The following is a 20,397-nucleotide window of genomic DNA, read 5'->3' on the forward strand; positions in this document are numbered from 1 at the left end:
CAGTGACTCCATTCCGCTTTCCCACCTCCTCCGCAAGGAGACTCGACCCCCTAGATCGACCGTGCCTTCTCTCCCTCTGAATTCGCCGATCCTCGGCTCAACATTCTCCGGCGATGACTCTTCTCACTCCTCCTCCGATGGATGTAATCTCTCTCTACCTTTCTATATTCATGCACGCCCGCACGTTACATTCACATACATAGAGCTATGCTTTCTGTTTTTTAATTTTATTTTTTATTTTACTGTTTGTAAACTGCTTCTGCACTTTTCAAGAGTAGCTTCGGATAGTGATTTTAGCAAATTTTTTTGTCTTTGGATTGGGGGAGTGGTTGAGTGGATTGACTGTTGCGGCGGGCGTGAGAATTCGACGTCTGTTTTGCAATTTAATTTACGCCAATGCTGGAAATCCTAGGGATTCGATTGATCAACAGTATCTTTAGCTTCAGTAGATCGGGATTATCTTACTTTTCTTGCTACTTTGTTTGTTTTGCAGCAGGAAGATGACGACATGCTAGTTCCTAATTCCGACTTCCCAGTTGAAGGCCCTCAGCCTATGGAAGGTATCTTTCTTCACTCTCGCTATCTATCTACGTGTGTGTGTGATTTATGTGGATTGTGATTGATAACCTATATAAAGTTTTGTTGTTTTAAACTTCATTTATCAAATATGCATGAATATACACTGTTGATTGAATTTCATAATGAGGTATCGTGAAAAGCTTGGCCTTTGGCCTTTTGCACATGTTATGATGATTTTGGGGTTGAAATTTTGGTAGTTGCTCCGGCTGAAGCAACAAACACAGTAGATGCTCAGGCAGTGGATGATCCACCCACAGCTCGGTTCACATGGACAATTGAGAATTTTTCAAGGTTGAATGCGAAGAAGATGTACTCTGAAATTTTCTATGTGGGAGGATATAAATGGTACGGAGTATTATATTTGCCATCTCTCTCTTCATTTATTTAGTTATTTTTAAATATAACTTTTGATGGATTTCTAGATGTTTTCTGTTTAAACTTTGTTTGCACAGTGAGAATTGGCATTTGATTTAGTTAAAATTTTAATGTGGCAGGAGGATACTGATTTTCCCAAAAGGGAATAATGTGGATCATTTGTCAATGTATCTAGATGTTGCCGATTCTTCAACACTGCCATATGGATGGAGTAGATATGCTCAGTTCAGTTTGGCTGTGATTAATCAGATTCATAACAAGTTTACAGTGAGGAAAGGTGAGAGATTCGTGGTGTTGATTGCACGAATGGTTTTTACAAGTTTGTGTTCTGTTTAGAATAATTGTCAGGTTGATTTTGCCAATATTGCTACTTTTAATTGTCTTATCACGCCCTTGTGGCATTAAATTTCTCACTCATGCTTTCATCATTCATGAGAAGAGGTTAAATGAAATATAAGGACTCTGCTTACTGGAGAAAGGTATTCATGTGACCATTTATTTCATGGGAAGTGGGGTTTCATTATTGTGATCCATGTAATTTTGGTTTTTCCTGTTGAGACTTGAGAGTTTCATACAAGTCACGATCAATGGTTTTTTTTTTTTTTTTTCCCTGGTTTTGGGTGGTAGTGTAAACCCACTGTCTTAGTAGCACCTTCTTTGTTAGTTAAACAAGTAAACAACTGCTTTCCAGTCTTCTATGTTTCTTTATTGTGATGTTCAATTGTATATGATTTTTGGAGTGTTTTAGTAAAATGCTTGCTTTTATGTAAATATTCATTTTTGTCCTAGTTGTAACTTAGTCTGCTCAATTAAGTACTTTCAAGTTATGCCGTAGATTTCTTTTGCCTGATGGCAATCGTTCTGTACAAAACCGAATAACCGATTGACTTTGTGGCCTGGTTTCTGAAACTATTTTTTTTAGTTCTGGGGTCTTGTTGCTAATTCCTTTGGTAGTTGTAGTCAGGGAAGGAATAAGCATACTTATTACTAGACCTTCTTTATAAGGTTGCTAAGTTGCTTTGTATTTCTATTTTATTGGTTTCCATCCTTTTAATTATATTTAATTAGACATTTTCTTTTGTCTAACCCACAGTCTTTATGAATTTGTTATCTCATATATCATTGATTGTTAAGTTTGAACTGTCAAGGTACTATCTAGTGTTCGAATATTTCTATTGATGACTGGCTCTTTGAGAGTTTTTTGATTTCCATGTTTTAGATACCCAACACCAGTTCACTGGAAGAGAGAGTGATTGGGGTTTCACATCTTTCATGCCTCTTAGTGAGCTCTATGATCCCAGCAGAGGCTATCTTGTGAATGACACAGTCATAGTTGAAGCTGATGTGGCTGTGCGTAGGGTGGTCGATTATTGGTCACATGACTCAAAAAAGGAGACTGGCTATGTTGGACTTAAAAACCAGGGAGCTACTTGTTACATGAACTCCCTCCTCCAAACATTGTACCATATTCCTTACTTCAGAAAGGTTAGTATATACATTTTCCCCTCTCTTAAGTCATTCCACAAAATGACTAATTCAAATCCGTGCTTTAGGCAGTGTATCATATGCCAACAACTGAGAATGACAATCCATCTGGGAGCATACCTTTAGCTCTGCAGAGTTTGTTCTATAAGCTCCAATACAGTGATACCAGTGTAGCAACAAAAGAGTTGACGAAGTCCTTTGGATGGGACACATATGATTCTTTCATGCAGCATGACGTGCAAGAGCTTAATCGTGTTCTTTCTGAAAAACTTGAAGACAAGATGAAGGTGATAGATCTAGTAACACCACACCTTTGTTATTGAGAAAATTAAATCTTGGACTCTCTCTCCTAATATTTCACTTCTCAAAAAATATTTATAGCCAACGGTTTCCAAGTTACATTCTTAAAATTGCCAATTTTCTTTGGCTCAGGGAACAGTTGTGGAGGGTACAATACAACAATTGTTTGAAGGCCACCATATGAACTATATAGAATGTATCAATGTGGATTACAAATCTACTAGGAAGGAATCTTTTTATGGTATGCTATTAAATCTGTAACTCTGTAAGACTGACATGACTTGCTTTATGCAGGATTCTGAACATAAGCTTATATTTTGGTCCATGTAATCTGCATCTTAAGACTTTGCCTTTGTCCTTTTTGTTTCTTTTTTTCCAGACCTTCAACTTGATGTCAAAGGGTGTCGGGATGTGTATGCTTCCTTTGACAAGTATGTTGAAGTGGAACGCCTTGAGGGTGATAACAAATATCATGCAGAACAGTATGGTTTGCAGGTCAGATGCCTTTAAACCTTTATGCATGTTGATTGTATTTTGGAAAGCGAGGGAAACATGTTTATTTTGTATTCTAGTTTAACTCTTTATCGATTAACTTATCAAGGTTTTCATACAACTTTTTTAAACCAAAGATGGTGAAACCTTTTGCATATCAAGATAATAAGAAGACAACATGCACACTCACAAAAGAGAACCACAAGTAAATTTACAAATAATATAAAATAGTCATTGATGAAATATGTCAAAAATCAAATACTGCATACATATCTCTTACTTTACCAATTATTTTGGATTGATTTTGTGGTAATAGTTTTGGAGTAGTTGATTTATTCTTTATAAAGTTATATGGTTTAATTCTATTTGTTTTTTCAAACCATGTTGGTTTTATTGTCTTCTAATGCTATAAATTTGACATTCTCAGGATGCTAAGAAAGGTGTCCTTTTCATTGATTTCCCTCCTGTTCTTCAACTTCAGTTAAAGCGATTTGAATATGATTTTGCACGGGATACTATGGTCAAGGTAACTAATTAATAGTCACCACCTTGTCTTATATGTAATCTAATGTGGCACCACTTATGTATTCTTTGCATGATATACAGTTTTGGGTTGACAGGAAAAAATGAATATAGTGCATCAGTGCCTTTTGGCCTTCTATGATTCTTATTATTTGGAGTTGGACGTGTACCTATATCTTCTGGAATAAAATTCCCTATCTAATGGTTTGATCAGCCTTATATCACTTTCTAGCAATCTATAGTCTGAGATTAATGTATACATTTGGGGTAAAATGTGGTCACCTAGAGACAGCTTTGAGCTGTTGCTAATACCTGTCTTCCTTTGAGTGCTCTGGAGTACTGCTGTACCAAACCTTGTTTTGTCATTACATATCTCTCTTGAAGTATGTAGTACAACCTCCTGTTTCATCACAGAAATCATTTGTTTGATATGATCTTACAGATAAATGACAGATATGAGTTCCCTTTGCAACTTGATCTTGATAGAGAGAATGGAAAGTATTTATCTCCCGAGGCAAATCGAAGCATTCGCAATCTCTATACTCTGCACAGGTATCTACTCCTTTTGTGTTTTTTTCCATGATATTTCAGATGTTACTCTGCTGCCATATTTTGGTTAAATGAGTCATTTCTTTTACTTGTAATCTGGCTAAACAAAGTTGTGTATTGTTGTTCCATGCTCTATATTCTGTCACTGGCAATTGATATCTGGCTAGATGTTGACAAGTCACTGAAGCCTTTTGTGCTGACACCTCTGTTGGTTGCTTTTAGTGTTTTGGTACACAGTGGTGGGGTGCATGGTGGACACTATTATGCTTATATCCGACCAACTCTCTCTGATCAATGGTATGTAGTATGTTCTGGATTGTGCTGTAGCATGTATATTTGTCTATATTCCTGTTTTCCATTTTCTAGGCTTAACAGGGGCAAATTGACTCTTTTAATTTGCATCTGCTTCCTGCTATACCTTGGGTGCTTCATTGTGAGCAGATATAGACATTGAGGCCTTTATTGCTGCTTTTCTTCTTTGATATATTTTTTCTGGCCTGCTTTGTTCTTGACCTTAACTGATTTGTACTTTTAGGTTTAAATTTGATGATGAACGGGTGACAAAAGAAGATATGAAGAGGGCGTTGGAAGAGCAGTATGGTGGTGAGGAAGAGGTATGAGCCCCACATTTTGTACGTTGAGTCATGTGTTTCAGTTCTTTCTTTACATTGTGCTATATTAATAATCTCTATTGCAACAGTTACCACAGACAAATCCTGGATTTAACAACTCGCCATTCAAGTTTACAAAATATTCAAATGCATATATGCTTGTGTACATTCGGGAATGTGATAAAGACAAAATAATTTGTAATGTGGATGAGAATGACATTGCAGAGCACCTTAGGGTAAGGTTTTGATTCTGTATTGTAATTTGCTTATTTATGTTTCCCCTCCAATGAAACTAATCCTATATAAGCAATGGTTCAGATAAGACTAAAGAAAGAACAAGAAGAAAAGGAACAAAAGAGGAAGGAGAAAGCAGAGGCTCACCTTTATACGATCATCAAGGTTTCACTTTGAACCCCTAAGTTCTGTATTTCAAGTAGTGCTTCCATATAACAGTTGCTTTTGGTTCTAGGTTGCTCGTGATGAGGACCTTCGGAATCAGATTGGAAGGGACATATTCTTTGATCTTGTGGATCATGATAAAGTTCGCAGTTTTCGTGTTCAGAAACAAATGCCATTCAATGTATTCAAGGTATTAATTGTTGTCACTTTATTTTTCAATAGATGGCATGCAAACATGTTTTTGCTACCAGAGTATTGGAAAAGTTCAAGGGGCAAATTGCTTTGAATTTCCTTGTGGTGATAGTAGCAGAAAGTTATGTACTTTACATTGTGTTCTAGACTTCTATTTTACCTTTTCTTCTCTGAGTGTGTTCTAGACTTCTATTTTTTTTGGATCCATGCCCTCCATTATGGAAGTGGCAATAGATATCTGTGTACCACCTTTGCAAATGTGTCAGCACTAGCTTAACACACTGAGTGAACTTGGAATGCTTTTTGGCTTGTTGCTTTATATGCTGTTTAATTCTGTGAAAAAGTGTAAATACCATTTAGTTGGAAGGGAGTTTGACATCCCATGTTTTTCAAATTTCAAGAAATTGAGGAGGTAAATTTAAGGATTGAAGAAGATTGTGAAATTGAGAACACTGGGGCATTCTAGGACTGATATAGTGGTATACTTGCACAGTTGCACCCAAGAAGGGAATGGAAAATTCTTTAGAAATTGGGTTGTGCAAAGGTACTGGTAAAAGCTTTTGGCTTACTAGGCCTTTTTGTGTGCCAACAACTTGTCTTCTAAAACAACCTTGATTCTCCTCAAGTTACATTTATGCTTTGGATTTGATTAGTAGCATTAATTTGCAGTAGTTGTATAATTTTACAATCCTTAATCTACTTGGTATAATGTTGTTTATTTGTTCATATGTCTGTTTTAGGAAGAAGTTGCCAAGGAATTCGGTATACCAATGCAATATCAGCGTTTCTGGTTATGGGCAAAGCGACAGAACCATACATATCGTCCGAATCGATCATTGACAGCTCTAGAGGAAACTCAGTCTGTAAGTTCTTTTTTTTTTTTTTTTTTTTTTTTTATTTCCAATCATTTTATTGTGCTGTTTGAAGCTAAAGTTGACATATGATCACTTTTGAAAGGATCCAATTATGGCAAATTTTATGTTTTTCAATTGCTTCATATCAGCAATTTGTCATACAGCAAAAGTGTGATATAAGCATCTGCTTAGGGCCAATTACCTAGGGATTTCAGTAACTATTTTCTGAGGCATTTGATATTAAATGCCCAGAACCGCTATGCTAAGACTGTTGGGAAGTGCAAACATGTACCCTGCCTTTTACACTAGGAACTAATGTGTAATGGATCGATTCTTCTTCAATGCTGGTCATTTCATGACTTGCGTTTAAGCCCATATGTTGTGACATCTTTTTAGGGAGGATACTTCTGAGAGGGTGTGGTGTTATCTTGAGTGTGACATGGAAAATTGCTAGCTAACAATTATTATGGAAACAGTATGGTTTTATGGCTTCCTTTGTTACAAATTACAATTATTTGTTATTCTTGACAACCTTTATGTTCTTTCATGATCTTGCTTGATTTGTTTTTTAGGTTGGGCAGCTGAGAGAAGTATCAAATAAGGCAAATAATGCTGAGCTAAAATTGTTTTTGGAAGTTGAACTTGGCCTGGTAATTCCTTGGGTGCCCATTTATCTTCCTCCTTATGAGGGCAGCAGTTATATTCTTATCTTTCCTAATGTAATCATTGAGTTTTAATTTGATATTCTATGGTGCATTTATGCAGGATTTAACACCTATTCCTCCACCAGAGAAGACCAAAGATGATATTCTTTTGTTTTTCAAATTTTATGACCCTCTGAAAGAGGAGATACGGTATGTGTTCTTGATCTGCATAGATTGAACACTTCTTTTCCATAGGATTTTGTTGCAAGTTTTTCTCATTTGATATCTCTTTCAATTGTTCTCCAAATGTTTTTTTTATGAAAAGGATGCATTGACATTCCAGACACTCTTGTGAATGTGATCATGTGATTTTGAAGTTATAAGGACATACTCTTATGCATTGACCTACTCAAGTGTATGGAAATGCTTAATACCTGATACTGTGTTAATTCTTCATCCAAAATTTAAATACTCAAATTCTCGACTTAATCACTACTTTGGCCAACTATCACTGTTATTGTCTCATTCACATGGTCTTAATGAGAACTTGCTGGAAAAGATATTTTTGTGCTTCAATTCTATATGATTCGAAGCTTGTGAGTGAAGTCTCTTGCCTTGGCATTGTTCTCAGTGGGCTTTTCTTCAATGTCAGGTATGTTGGATGTCTTTTTGTCAAAGCCAGTGGCAAGCCATTGGAAATTTTGACAAAGCTCAATGAGTTGGCTGGATTTTCCTTGGATGAGGAAATCGAACTCTTTGAGGTTAGTGTTTCTTCTTACTGTTAAATGCATCGCTCTCCTTTATGTTAGTATATGTTCTTTTTTCAGTTTCCTTATTCTTCCCCTTTCATGCACAGGAAATAAAGTTTGACCCTAATGTTATGGTTGAACACATTGACAAGAAGGTCAGCTTTCGTGCAAGTCAGGTATATGATATTCATTGCCAGTTTGTCTTAGCAATTTGATTTTCAATTATTCCATCTCTGCTGTTTAGTGACAGATTGATAGTAGTGGAAAGCATTGAGTTACACTTTTTAATTCTTCCAATTCTGAGTTCCCCCATTATTGCAGCTTGAAGATGGAGACATTATTTGCTTTCAGAAGTCTTTTCACAGTCAAAGCAGTGAGCAATGCCGTTTCCCTGATGTTCCTTCATTTTTGGACTACATGCATAATCGGCAGGTATATGGTTCTACCATGTTATAATTCCTCAGACTATGGAACCTTTTTTGAACAAATAGTTGGTGCTTAATGCATTTGTAGGCTTTCCTTGTGATGTGGACCACATTCTAATTCAAAAAGTCGCTGGAAACTTGTCTATATTGTATTTCTGAGAATCACAGAATGTTTTTGTATGAATCTCTGGGCATTAGTGTAATTGTTGCAATTCATAGGATGCTAAATGTGAATGAATGCTTTGATAGGCAATTTATTCAGTAGATCATAATTTGTGCAAAATATATGGTTGGTTTGATTGTTTCTTAATTTCCTGTTTCAGTTTAGGGTGATTAATGATACTGGTAATAGCTTGTAGTTCTTTACCTTCTTCTTCGATTGCACTCCTACAAAACTAAAAAGCCAAATTATCAATATTGTTTTCTTTTTCCCAAAGTAAGGGTGAAACATATTTGGATGTTATCCATTGGAGAGTGGATTGGAACTTGTTTATCTCCATGTCTAATAATAGTTTTTAGTGCAACCACATAATTCTTTGGCATTCTTTCATGCTTGCTTTCCCTTTTTTGCAAAAAGCCATGTCTTTTCAAGTATAGAATTCTGAGTTTTGGATTTAATAGTTCTCATTTTTTTAATGGTTTACTTATGAAAGCATTATGGTTCTTAGGTTGTTCGCTTCCGTTCTCTGGAGAAACCTAAGGAGGACGAGTTCAGTCTTGAACTGTATGTATTTAGTGTTTTATCTCATTGTCTGATTTCACAAATTTAGTCTACTTTTTTTTACCTATTGTTTTTCAATTGATGATGAGCAAACATCTAGGTCAAAGCAGAATAACTACGATGAAGTGGTTGAAAGTGTAGCTCGCCATCTTGGCTTGGATGATCCATCGAAAATTAGGCTTACATCTCATAACTGTTATTCCCAGCAACCAAAGCCCCAACCAATAAAGTACCGGGGAGTGGAGCGTCTTACTGATATGCTCATTCACTATAATCAGGTAGTTTAGTGGGAAGTGCCCATCACTGCTCCACTTTTCCTTGATAATAATAAACTTGCCCATCTGCTTGGCTGTTTCTAATATCATTCTTATGTTTGAACAGACTTCTGATATTTTGTATTATGAAGTCTTGGATATACCTTTACCAGAACTGCAATGCCTGAAAACTCTTAAAGTTGCTTTTTATAGTGCGGCCAAGGATGAAGTGAGTTCTAGAAGTTTTGTTCTGTTTTCATGTTTTGCTCACGTGTTGTTGTTGTTGTTCGTTGGTTTTTTTCCCCCTCTTTCTTCCTAATTTGATTTAATTCTGCCTTAAAATTTTAGGTAACTATTCATACTATTAGGTTGCCGAAACAAAGTACAGTGGGAGATGTCCTCAATGACCTCAAAACAAAGGTAGGTGATATTGAACTTTTGTGATTTCACTGCTGATGTTGGTATCTTTCAAACCCCCTTCCATCAATTTGAAGAAAACAAAAGAGGGAGGAGCATATTGACAATGGAAATTATAATCAAATGAAAAAATCCAAGCAACATGCTCTCTTGGACCGAAACCCCAATTGATTTGATGGGAAAACTTGTATTCAATGTGCTTGCTGCAATCTCTGGGTTTTCGCATAATTAGGTTTCCAAACATCTCTTGAATGAAATCTGCTGATTGGTTATATTGATATGGAACAGGTGGAGTTGTCTCATCAAGATGCTGAGCTAAGATTGCTGGAGGTTTTCTACCATAAGATTTATAAGGTACTGGAATCTTTTTTCTATTTTGTGAAGGTGTGGTGATTCCAACCCCACCCAAAAAGTGTCAGGTTAATCTTTCTTGGGCTTTGCTTATTTGGATGCAAAGTTATTGATGACCAAACAAGTATTTTTCTCGCTAAACACTCCCTTTTAAACACTGATTATGTGAGTGAGATACAATGAAGTTAAAACACTACTAACATGGATTGTCTTTATTCTTTGTTTGGTTTTGAAAACTTCCGAAGATGATTACTTCTGAGAGAAATTTATGAGTTACTTCATGAACTTTATTGTTATTATAATAATAATAATAATAATAATAATAATAATAATAATAATAATAATAATATTTGACTTGTTTAATAAAGTAGTAAAAATTTTAAGCAAACTGAAGCAATCGAGTTATCATCTTTAGAAAGTTTGTGGTTTGTAAAGCAACAGGGGAATTTACCAATATGTACGTATATGTTTATGCAGATTTTCCCTCCCCAAGAAAGGATTGAAAACATCAACGATCAGTATTGGACATTACGTGCCGAGGAGGTATTCTATAGTGTCCGGCTTGCTTCTTTTAAGTAGTATGGTGCCTTCTCTTATTCCTATTTGTGAAATTGAGATTTGAAAAAACCATGGTTGAAAAAATCGCTAGGCGCTCCTTGGGCGCCCGGGGAGCGCCTAGTGCGGTGATTAATGCGCCTGTGTATTTTTTTTTTTTATTTTTTTAAATTTGTTTAATTTTTTTTAAAGACTAATAATTATAAACTATTTAATACTTTAATAGTTACTACTAAAATATTAAATATTAACTTAAAAAACACACTAGGAATGGGAATCAAAATCATAGTTAGTGTTTGGTTGACAACTTTTTAAAAACACAACTATGGGATTTGATTATCCTTCAATTAAAAATTCCATTCCTTAATTAAAAAGGGGTATCATTCCATCTTATTGGTAATCTAATTTTTTAAGTTTGGATTAGTACTTTTAGATTTTGATTTTGATTTTTTTTGTTCATATTGATGCTTTTGATGTCATTGTATTAGAGGATCAATTACCTTGATTTTTTATTTTTATATTTTTAAAACATTTATTCCAATTATAGGGCCATATACAACCAAACATCAATATTGGTAATCATTCTAATTCCACCCTACTACCAAACATGCAAAATCCTTTCACGAAAACCCATTACGTTTACCAAGTATTTGATTTTCATTCCCATTCTGATTCCCATGGGCGAACCAAACACACCCTATGTGATTCCAAATTTCCAGTAGTAAACTGTTGGGCAACATTTAATGGTGGTATTTCCATCATATTATATTTCTTTTATTGTCTGGGACAGAGGGAGTGTATGTATCTAGGGAAGGCATGATAGTTTATAAACTGGAATTCAGAAGAGAGTAAAAAGGAATGCTGATGAATGATTTATTTTCCTGCTAGAGTTTTGTACTGGAGATCAGTGCTTCATACTGCCATTGAAGCTGTAGATAATCGAAGTGGCAGTTGCTTATTTTGGGTGGTTCTGTTTTTTTTGATTTTTTTTTTTTTTTTTTGCAGATTCCTGAAGAGGAGAAAAATCTTGGTCCTCAGGATCGTTTGATTCATGTTTATCATTTTATGAAGGATGCAGCTCAGAATCAAGCTGTAAGTACATGGAAATTTTTCAAAAACATTAATTTTTGGTTATCACGTCAGTTGCTGCGAATTGTTTTTTCATTCTCATGAAGGGAAAGTTCAACTGACTGTTAAATCTCTTGTGTTCTGTATTAAAGCATGTTCAGAATTTTGGTGAACCCTTCTTCCTTGTTATTCATGAGAGGGAGACATTAGCTGATGTTAAAACACGCATACAGAAGAAATTACAAGTTCCCGATGAGGAGTTTTCAAAGGTACTTTTTAATTCATCATATATCTATAGCAGCATGGCAATGGGCATAAGCTCAGTAACATTCTTTACTTGTTACTTAAAACCCTTCTTTAATGTTTTGTATTTCTTTTACTATATTCTTTTTGACGTGCAACTACTTGTTATCAGTGGAAGTTTGCATTTTTGTCCTTGGGTCGGCCTGAGTATCTACAGGACAGTGATATTGTGGCTAACCGTTTTCAAGTAAATCCCTCTCTTATTGCTCTCCTGATGTGTAGTTATCGTAATCACCTTTGGGAATTATCCATAATTTATTTATTTATTTATTATTTTTTTAAATCTTTGTTCAGAGAAGAGATGTTTATGGTGCTTGGGAACAGTACCTTGGATTAGAGCATACTGACAATACACCTAAAAGATCATATGCCGCCAACCAGGTATGAACTTGTATACTTGTATAGAAATATGGGCTTGTGAAATGATCAACACAAGCCCAAACAAGAGAAGTGAATATTTATCTACTGATAGATTGAATTGAATAGCTCTATATGACACCCTTTTTCCCTCGAGTTATAGAGACCTTGATTGCTCAAGTTGGCATGTCCTACTTGGTAGAACATTGTATATAAGTACATCTTTGCGATGAAACCTCCAAACCATAGCGGTTTGGGAATCTAGAGGTTCTCATTTTAGTTGGCTAATTCAAAGGATAATTTGAACAAAAGAGCCGATATTGACAAATTAACTTCTGGCCATGATCTTGCAATCTGTCCATGTGGCATTACTGACAAAGCTCTTTAAACTGCAGAACCGACACATATTTGAGAAGCCGGTTAGAATCTACAACTAGAGAGATTATGCGAAACCTTGAGCTGCATCTGCGTTGGCTGGACAACAAGTACCCGACATGTACAATTTTGTGTAAAGAGGCGGGAAAATTTAATTGGAACAGTTGGGCAGTCGCATAATTCTTTTTTTTTTTTTTTTTTTTTTAAACATTATGTTCAGAATACAAGTTACAATCTATCTAGGGAAAAAAAACTGGCTTTGTTTCAATTGTAAGTTAGGAAATACAGATGATTTTGACAAGGCATGTATAGATTGGTACAATTGTTTGTTTTGGCCTATATTCTTCCTTCAGGCTTTTGACTTATATGGGCGGACAAAAATAGACAACTTTTTAAACTTTGACAAACCTCGGAAAAACGCTTTTGGGATATGCCCCTTTAATAGGCCCCTCAAATGCATTTCCCCAAAACCCTTCTTCATTCCTTGCCCCTCTAAGTCCTTTATGTCTTTTTTTGCTCTCTTCTTTTGATCTCCTTCCATTCATCAGGAAAATGGAGATGGGAGATCTATGTCAGATAAGTACTCACTGTAATACTGTTCATATTCATTTCGAAAAGATAAATATATTCTAAATTCAAAAATAAACAACGAATACCGAAACGATGCCAACTACTTACTTCTTCATTTTTGATTCGGTGCATTTATTTATTCTTATTTAATCTCTAATGGATTTTTGCTGCACAAGTCAGATCAATCCCAGAAACATTAACGTAGTGAATTTAATATAGAAATCGTTCATTTCCGGTAGTAGTGATCGTATCAGGTTCATGCAACGTAAACAATCGAATATGGTATTATGTATTTAATTATATTCTTTCCCACTGGAGAAGAAAGAAGACAAAGGTACTGGAGTCTCCCTTTCTTCTTTTTTGATCATCTTCACTTCAACCTTCTCAAAATCAAGCACCTTTTGGCATGCATTTCATCCCCTCCAAGTTTTTCTACGATTCATAAACAGTTTATGAACTTCTGATGATTGTTTTACTGGTAGGGATGGGTCAATATCATAAGCAGATTCTGTTGCTTTGGTTTCTGATTTTGCTGTCACAAAGTTGCCTGTCATGGGGAGGCTGGTTCTTCGGTTCAGGCAAGAAAGACGAGGAAGAAAAACAGCAATTTTCGAGCAATTTCCCCGAGGGAAACCAGGCAGGCTCCAAGATTGTGGGCTCAGGATTCTCCATGGAGCCTTTCAACAATGCAAAAGGAATCAGACTGGTAGAAAACGCAAGGCAGAAGATGTTGATGGGCGCTGATTCTTGTTGGCAGATGGCTTATCAGACTGTGTTTGCAGAGTGCTCAAAGGCCCTTCATAATGAAGAGTTAAGGTCTAGGCTTGCTTGGCATCTCAGTGATTGCTTTCAGAAGCACTCTGGCAGGCCTTCTTTCCCTTTCTGTCACCCCAAATCCCCCATGAATCATTGCCTTAAGACCTTGGATGATCTTGCTCAGAAGGTCTACCTCGAGTTCTTTCTCGAAACCAATTCCATTTGCCATCAATTGCAGTAAGTTATCTTGTGGTCTTGCTTTTTATTTGTCTGTTGTTAGGAGTTTTCCTCTCAATCTTTTGGTATTGGTTTCTGCATTCCCATATAGTTACATAGTAGGATGCATATATATATTGCAGGATGGATGCATTTAAATATCAGACAGAGAGACTGGTGAATGAACTGAAGAGAACCGCAGAGAATGCAGAGGAAAAGATAGAGAACATAGAGGAGCGGGGGGAGGTTCTGCTGCAGAACTCGAAAGAAATCCATGATTCTTTATCCATGGTTGATCTCCGAACTCAAAACTTAGAAAAGGCTTCCAAGAATGTGGAGGAACACGTCGACCTTGTGCTGGCACATTCAAAGGCAATACAACAACAGTCCAGGGCGATCGAGGCCTCTCAGAAGGAGCTAACAGACGAGCAGGCGCGAATGAAGGGGAAACTAGTTGAAGGAATGGAGATTCTGCAGGCTTCGTACAGTAATCTCGACAGAGAGATCAATGAGTTGAGGAGTGAGGCTGAGGAGATAGAGAAGGAGATTGGTAGAGTCGGGGAGGAAATGTATTCGAAAATGAGAGTGCTTCAGAGTAAAGCTGATGATATAGGGAACATTGCTGGGGTTTCTTTGGATAAACAGAAAGAACTGTTGGATAGTCAGTCTGTTGCACTTGAAGGCCTTCATGTTCTCACCAAATTCCAGTCTCAAGCTCTTGAAGAAAGCAGGTAAAACATATGGAAAAAAGCTCAAATCTTTTGGTCAGTTAAGCTTTTCGAGTTGAGCATATAGTATATAAACATAAATGTGCAATCCAACTATCAGCTTAGACTAGACAGAGCACATACTTCAATTTGGTATCAGAACCAACCTCATGCAAAAGGTTATAGGACACGTGAAGGGCTGTGTTGAGCATATAGTATATAAATATAAATGTGCAGTCCAACTATCAGCTTTTAGTTGAGACGGAAACATATCCTTCAATTCTTTGGTTTCCATACCTGTTTTCTGTGGTTACTTTTGCAGAGGAACTCTGCAACAACTAGCAGAAACTGGAACAAAACAGCAAGAGGAACTTCTTAGGAGGCAAGAACAGCTTCAACAAGCACATGATCACCTTGTCGAGAACTCAAAAACAATCCTAGCCGCTCAGGTAAGTAATCTGCTTGCAGTTACATTAGCAGTTCGTTTACTGAAACATTGTGTTGCAGGAAGCATTCGGGTCCAAACAGGCAAGCATGTTTGTAGCCATAGACAAACTCTTCGCTTTGCACAACGCTATCCTGCTCGAATCAAGGCTGATGAAAGCTTTCCTGGTTTACTCACTCTCAATCTTTCTGCTCTACATGTTCACCAGCACAAAACAGACTTATAACGTTAGGCCTCGGCTTTATATAGGTACATTACAGACAATTGAAGTCTAAGTTGTCCCCATGTGCACCATCTCAACTAAAAGTCTAAACTGATAGTTGCATTGCATATTCATGTTTATATATTATATGCTCAACACAGATAAAACTTTGCTACAGATTTCAAGAACCATGCTCAGGACTTAACCTGTATTTCGATTTTTCAGGGCTGTGTGCAACATTCTTGATTGAGTTCTGCATACTTAGATATGGGGCAGATGAAATGGAGCAGCAGTCATGGATGATAAGCATGGTGAGATCAGTGTCAGTGGCCATTGCATCAATCCAGCTTCTGTATGCCATCTGCACATACAGGTACAGATATGAGATCTTGAACCTGAACCATCTCTGTGGCTATTGCATCATGCTGAGCATATAATATATACACATAAATCTGCGGTCCAACTACCAACTTATTTAAATGGAATAATGCTTCAGTTTAGTATCAGAGTCAACCCATGCCAAAAGTCGTGAGTCGGTTCAGTCCAACTACCAGTTTAGACTTTTAGTTGAGATGGAACACATGCTTCAATTCATCAGACATTAACTAAGTTCTGCAACATTTGCAGGGACTATGAGATGTTGAACCATCAGATGCTGCTGACACTGATGGAGAAGGTGAATGGGATGCAGAAACACAAGAAGGAGAGTTCATGGGAGGAAATGGGGAGTGATGATTCAGATGGTGAAGTGGAAGACTGGGGTTCGTGGATTGAGAATGAGTTGGCAGAAGAAGTTGATAAAGTGCAGGACCCTGACTATTTGTTGCCAGAAGAAGAAGCTGCACAAAATTCTTTGGTTACCAGTAGTGCAATTGTCACACGGAGATATGATCTCAGAAATCGCTATCAAAGATTCTGACTTTTCACCAACAACTATGATTAGTGCCAAGTCCCTATCTAAAAGTCTCATATAGATTTTTTTTTTTGTCGTATTACGTATTCTATGTGACACAATTAATGATTAGTTATCTTTATTTGTGAGCCCTAATGAAAATATTAATATCAAAATTTTGTAATCAGTTTGGTACTTTGGTGGGACTTCTAAAACCACTGTACCACATTCTCATTTTGCTCCAAATTTGCTAGTCGCCATGTAGATAGATAATTGGATAAAAGTAACAGCATATAGTACAAGATTTAATGAAAAAAAAGAGGTTGAGGCTCGGGATCTTCATTCCGTAAATAATTTAATCGAATTAATTGAATTTTTAAAATACTTTACCGGTTAATAGAATAAAAAAGATTTTTTTTTGCTTAACCGAAATATTTTAGTCAATAGTTTCGGTTATTTGATCAGGCTTGTTTAGTTATCAGCGGTTAGAAGTTAGCGTTAGTGGTTATCAAAGAGCGCATTGTATTAGCGGGTTTGACCAACGGATTGTATTAGCGGGTTTGATTCGTCAAAATTTAGCGGATCCATCAATAATCAAACATGCCCATCATCTGCTCACCCCTAACTATCTCTAGGATTTAGTTTCAAAACATGAGAATGTCAACATTTAATTAAAATTTAGATTTATGATATTATAGAATAAATATTAAGAAAATTTACACTTTTTATCCTTATGTTATATGATAATGGTAGGATTCGTCCTTAATTGAAGTGCTGACTTTTTGTTCTCAACTGACAAGCTTAACGTTTACTTAGGATTTTTTTTTTTTTAATGCTAGTGACTCTGTTACAATGTAGTATATGATCATAACTACTTTCTCATTCATGTGAAAGTATTTTCTAGGACATTAGGTGCCATTAGACCACAAGGTCTTTCACACTTAGATTTAAAATAAGTAAAAATGATAAAGTAATGAGCTTTGAAGACAAATCATTGTAACTTATTTACGAAAACTAAATAAATTGATATAATTTGCCGTTTCCAGTAAACCAAATTCTACCGGTGATCTCCCTCGCAGTCGCAGCTTATCACAGACGAACACGAAGTCGCCGGAGACAACGGTCCAGGACTAGGAGCACCTCCCAAGTTGCGGTTGACACCTCACTCCTCAAGTGATCAACCTAGGCGTGTTTCCGTAGGTAAAGTTGAGTACTTGATCTATTTACAAAAGTTGAGTAATTGCTATAATCAGTTGTAATTCGAGATTGTATAGTTGGAGGGATTAGAGATTTTAAAAATTAAGCATGAAAACAAAACTATACGGAATTTATTTGACAAATCATATACATAGACAGAGCACAGGCAAGAAAACAAATTGTCTCATTTGCCTTGGTTTCCATCAGACTCAGACAACAAAACCTGTTAGTCATAGTTTAGATGGGAGAGTGAGTTTGAAGTCCAAAAGCAACAGCATTATCCCCTGGCTAACCTGCACTCCACATTCACCCTTAGCATGTTTGATGAAATGCCTATGAGAAGTAGGTTCTTCAACTGGCATTTCTTTACTGTCTATAATTTTCCATAGGTCTATTGGATACAAAAAGTATTTTGGAGTAGAAAATATTCTTGTAGATTGTCAGAGGTAGAAGGCATTAATGTTGTTATAAGCATTATTTTTAGTAATGACTTCATTTGATAGTAACCTTATCTATTCTTCTTCCATCAACATCAGTGTCAAACCCTAAGCCTCTGCCGGAAGAAACCTTGGTGGGACAGTTGCTTTCTTTCTAAAAACATTTCAACCTATCCCGCCCCTTCTGCCGCCCAACTCTCGCCCTCCCCACTCACCCTCGTTACCTCAAGCCTGAACAACAAGAAATCAGGCAGCAAATCAGTTTGCAGCAGCACACTATTTATCAGCCTCCCAAAGCATTCTGTGAGGCAATGAGCCTTGCCTAAAGGTTTTGGATCACCCGTTACTTCAGTATTTGGATTAATAAGTTAATTGATTCGTGTATAGTGTTGTATCATTTATGTTCATATGTGTATTGTGCTATTATTAACTTGATATGTGCTGACAAAACATTATATGAGATTGTTCTTTAGCTTTTCTCTGCAAGTATGCTTGCTTTAGTATTTATAGTGGAGTTGAAGGATAACAAAATGCTCATTGTTTAATTTGAAATTTACTGTACTGTAATTTTATCCCTTGGATTGCAATACTGCTATACAAATCAAATGGAATAGCAAGTATTGGACTATTGATCACTCTTCTGATGCAAAATAATTGAACAAAGCCCTGATCAGTGAATTCTGCTTCCACCATGCATTTATAATTGACTGTTGTTATGCACTAAGATTGGGCTAGGGTCACTCAATTGAGCTATAATGCACATGGGCCAAACCACACTAAAAGATTGAATCCAACCAATTAGCTAGTCTAATCCCTGTTGAGTACAAGCTGTATTATGGACTGGAAGTATTTTGGTAAATTGTTAGAGGTAGAAGGCATTTATGTTGTTAAGCTTTATTTTCAGTAATGACTTGATTTGATAGTAACTGTATCTATTTGTGGGGCATCTTGGGTTAGTAGTTGATTGATTAATAACTTAATATAATACTGAACTTCACCTATAAACTCCTAATAACTGTTTCAAGTTTGGACTTATCTGCTTGATTTGTGCTTTCTAAAGAGTAAACTACAGAAGGAGTTTATCAAAATAAGGTCAAAGAAGATTTCCAGAAGTTAGCTGAAATGTCAAACGTATTTAACTTGATATGAACATATTTGATGGAGCTCATGTAAAAGCTTTTATCGTAAATCACTTGTTTAAACCTATAATTGTTTGAGTAACCATCTTCTCCAGGACCACTGATATTTCTTTGCTTTCAGATATTATTTACAACTAGTGATGTCCTTACGTAGACCACCACTTCCTCGGCTTCTCCTTAATAATGTAGCTTGCATGAGAAATGCCCAGCAAATCCTCCGCCATGTAAATGTTTCTCTCCACGATGGTGGCGCCCTTGTACTGACAGGCACTAATGGCTCTGGAAAAAGTACCTTTTTGCGCATGTTAGCTGGTTTTGCAAAACCGTCAGCTGGTGAGATACTGTGGAATGGTCATGACATCACTAATTCGGGAGTTTTCGAACAGTACAAACTTCAGCTCAATTGGCTCTCTCTCAAGGATGCTGTGAAGGAGAAGTTCACGGTGCTAGACAATGTTCAATGGTTTGAAGTTCTTGAAGGCAAGCAGGGGAAGTCTTTGCCTGCATTAGAACTTGTGGGGCTTGGGAGATTAGCAAACGATAAGGCAAGAATGCTTTCCATGGGACAAAGGAAGAGGTTACAGCTTGCCAGGCTGTTGGCAATTGATCGGCCTATTTGGTTGCTTGATGAGCCTTCAGTGGCGTTGGATGATGATGGCGTGAAATTGCTTGAAACCATTATTGGTGAGCACAGAAAGAAAGGTGGCATTGTCATTGTGGCCACACATCTACCTATTACAATTGATGATGCCATGCATTTGAGGTTACCTCCAAGGTTCCCTCGAAGAATGACATTGGTGGACATGCTTGATCGTGGCGGATTGGAGTAATACTATAACATCAATAGCCGTTATCTGTGATGTGAAGTTACCTAACTTTTATTTCAGACACCTGATTAACGACCTTTAACAATTAAAGCAAGCACGAGGTTTTTTTTTTTTTTTTTTTTTTTTTTAAATATAGATACAAGAGTGTATGAAATGGAGCAGCAGTCATGGATGATAAGCATGGTGAGATCAGTCTCAGTGGCCATTGCATCAATCCAGCTTCTGTATGCCATCTGGACATACAGGTACAGATATGAGATCCTGAACCTGAACTATCTCTGTCAGTCTGTGGCTATTGCATCATGCTGAGCATATAATATATATAATATATAAGCATAAATGTATAATCCAACTACATAGAGCATATGCTTCAATTCGGTATCAGAGTCAATCTCATGCCAACTATCAGTTTAGGCTTTTAGTTGAGATGAA

General features: G+C 36.5%; 3 protein-coding genes across 4 annotated transcripts; all 3 read left to right on the forward strand.

The window, feature by feature from the left end:
* On the forward strand, nucleotides 1-12,984 carry LOC115998933 (ubiquitin carboxyl-terminal hydrolase 12-like). The gene is made up of 32 exons (XM_031238600.1): nucleotides 1-143; nucleotides 494-560; nucleotides 777-924; nucleotides 1,074-1,231; nucleotides 2,174-2,439; nucleotides 2,508-2,726; nucleotides 2,872-2,980; nucleotides 3,119-3,234; nucleotides 3,659-3,757; nucleotides 4,196-4,305; nucleotides 4,525-4,599; nucleotides 4,838-4,916; nucleotides 5,003-5,149; nucleotides 5,232-5,312; nucleotides 5,383-5,502; nucleotides 6,245-6,367; nucleotides 6,931-7,008; nucleotides 7,124-7,212; nucleotides 7,655-7,763; nucleotides 7,859-7,927; nucleotides 8,073-8,183; nucleotides 8,845-8,900; nucleotides 8,998-9,175; nucleotides 9,279-9,380; nucleotides 9,500-9,571; nucleotides 9,857-9,922; nucleotides 10,397-10,462; nucleotides 11,480-11,566; nucleotides 11,695-11,811; nucleotides 11,958-12,032; nucleotides 12,140-12,226; nucleotides 12,598-12,984. The coding sequence occupies exons 1-32, from the start codon at nucleotides 114-116 to the stop codon at nucleotides 12,637-12,639; spliced, it is 3,351 nt and encodes a 1,116-aa protein (XP_031094460.1). The 5' UTR covers nucleotides 1-113; the 3' UTR covers nucleotides 12,640-12,984.
* Nucleotides 12,985-13,348: 364 nt separating this feature from the next.
* LOC115999559 (protein GAMETE EXPRESSED 1-like) lies at nucleotides 13,349-16,392 on the forward strand. Its single transcript, XM_031239400.1, has 7 exons — nucleotides 13,349-13,481; nucleotides 13,630-14,140; nucleotides 14,263-14,850; nucleotides 15,149-15,275; nucleotides 15,334-15,520; nucleotides 15,699-15,846; nucleotides 16,101-16,392. Exons 2-7 carry the CDS (start codon nucleotides 13,632-13,634, stop codon nucleotides 16,390-16,392), a joined length of 1,851 nt encoding a protein of 616 aa, XP_031095260.1. The 5' UTR covers nucleotides 13,349-13,481; nucleotides 13,630-13,631.
* Nucleotides 16,393-17,391: 999 nt separating this feature from the next.
* Nucleotides 17,392-20,397, forward strand: LOC115998631 (ABC transporter I family member 1-like). 2 transcript variants are annotated; one of them, XM_031238254.1, is made up of 2 exons: nucleotides 17,392-17,571; nucleotides 19,260-20,397. In XM_031238254.1, the coding sequence occupies exon 2, from the start codon at nucleotides 19,279-19,281 to the stop codon at nucleotides 19,966-19,968; it is 690 nt and encodes a 229-aa protein (XP_031094114.1). In that variant the 5' UTR covers nucleotides 17,392-17,571; nucleotides 19,260-19,278; the 3' UTR covers nucleotides 19,969-20,397. The 2 variants fall into 2 exon arrangements, with proteins under 2 accessions (XP_031094114.1, XP_031094113.1); XM_031238253.1 differs by having other exon boundaries at nucleotides 17,393-17,565.

This window comes from Ipomoea triloba, chromosome 12 (genome assembly GCF_003576645.1).
Source record: "Ipomoea triloba cultivar NCNSP0323 chromosome 12, ASM357664v1".
Classification (NCBI taxonomy): Eukaryota; Viridiplantae; Streptophyta; class Magnoliopsida; order Solanales; family Convolvulaceae; genus Ipomoea; species Ipomoea triloba.

Coding starts and splice junctions, on each gene's coding strand:
- LOC115998933 (XM_031238600.1), top strand. CDS start 114: ATGACTCTTCTCACTCCTCCTCCGATGGAT. Junction 144..493: donor TCACTCCTCCTCCGATGGAT/GTAATCTCTCTC, acceptor TTTGTTTTGCAG/CAGGAAGATGACGACATGCT. Junction 12,033..12,139: donor TTGTGGCTAACCGTTTTCAA/GTAAATCCCTCT, acceptor ATCTTTGTTCAG/AGAAGAGATGTTTATGGTGC.
- LOC115998631 (XM_031238254.1), top strand. CDS start 19,279: ATGTCCTTACGTAGACCACCACTTCCTCGGCTTCTCCTTAATAATGTA.
- LOC115999559 (XM_031239400.1), top strand. CDS start 13,632: ATGGGTCAATATCATAAGCAGATTCTGTTGCTTTGGTTTCTGATTTTG. Junction 14,851..15,148: donor CAAGCTCTTGAAGAAAGCAG/GTAAAACATATG, acceptor TTACTTTTGCAG/AGGAACTCTGCAACAACTAG. Junction 15,521..15,698: donor TAGGCCTCGGCTTTATATAG/GTACATTACAGA, acceptor TCGATTTTTCAG/GGCTGTGTGCAACATTCTTG.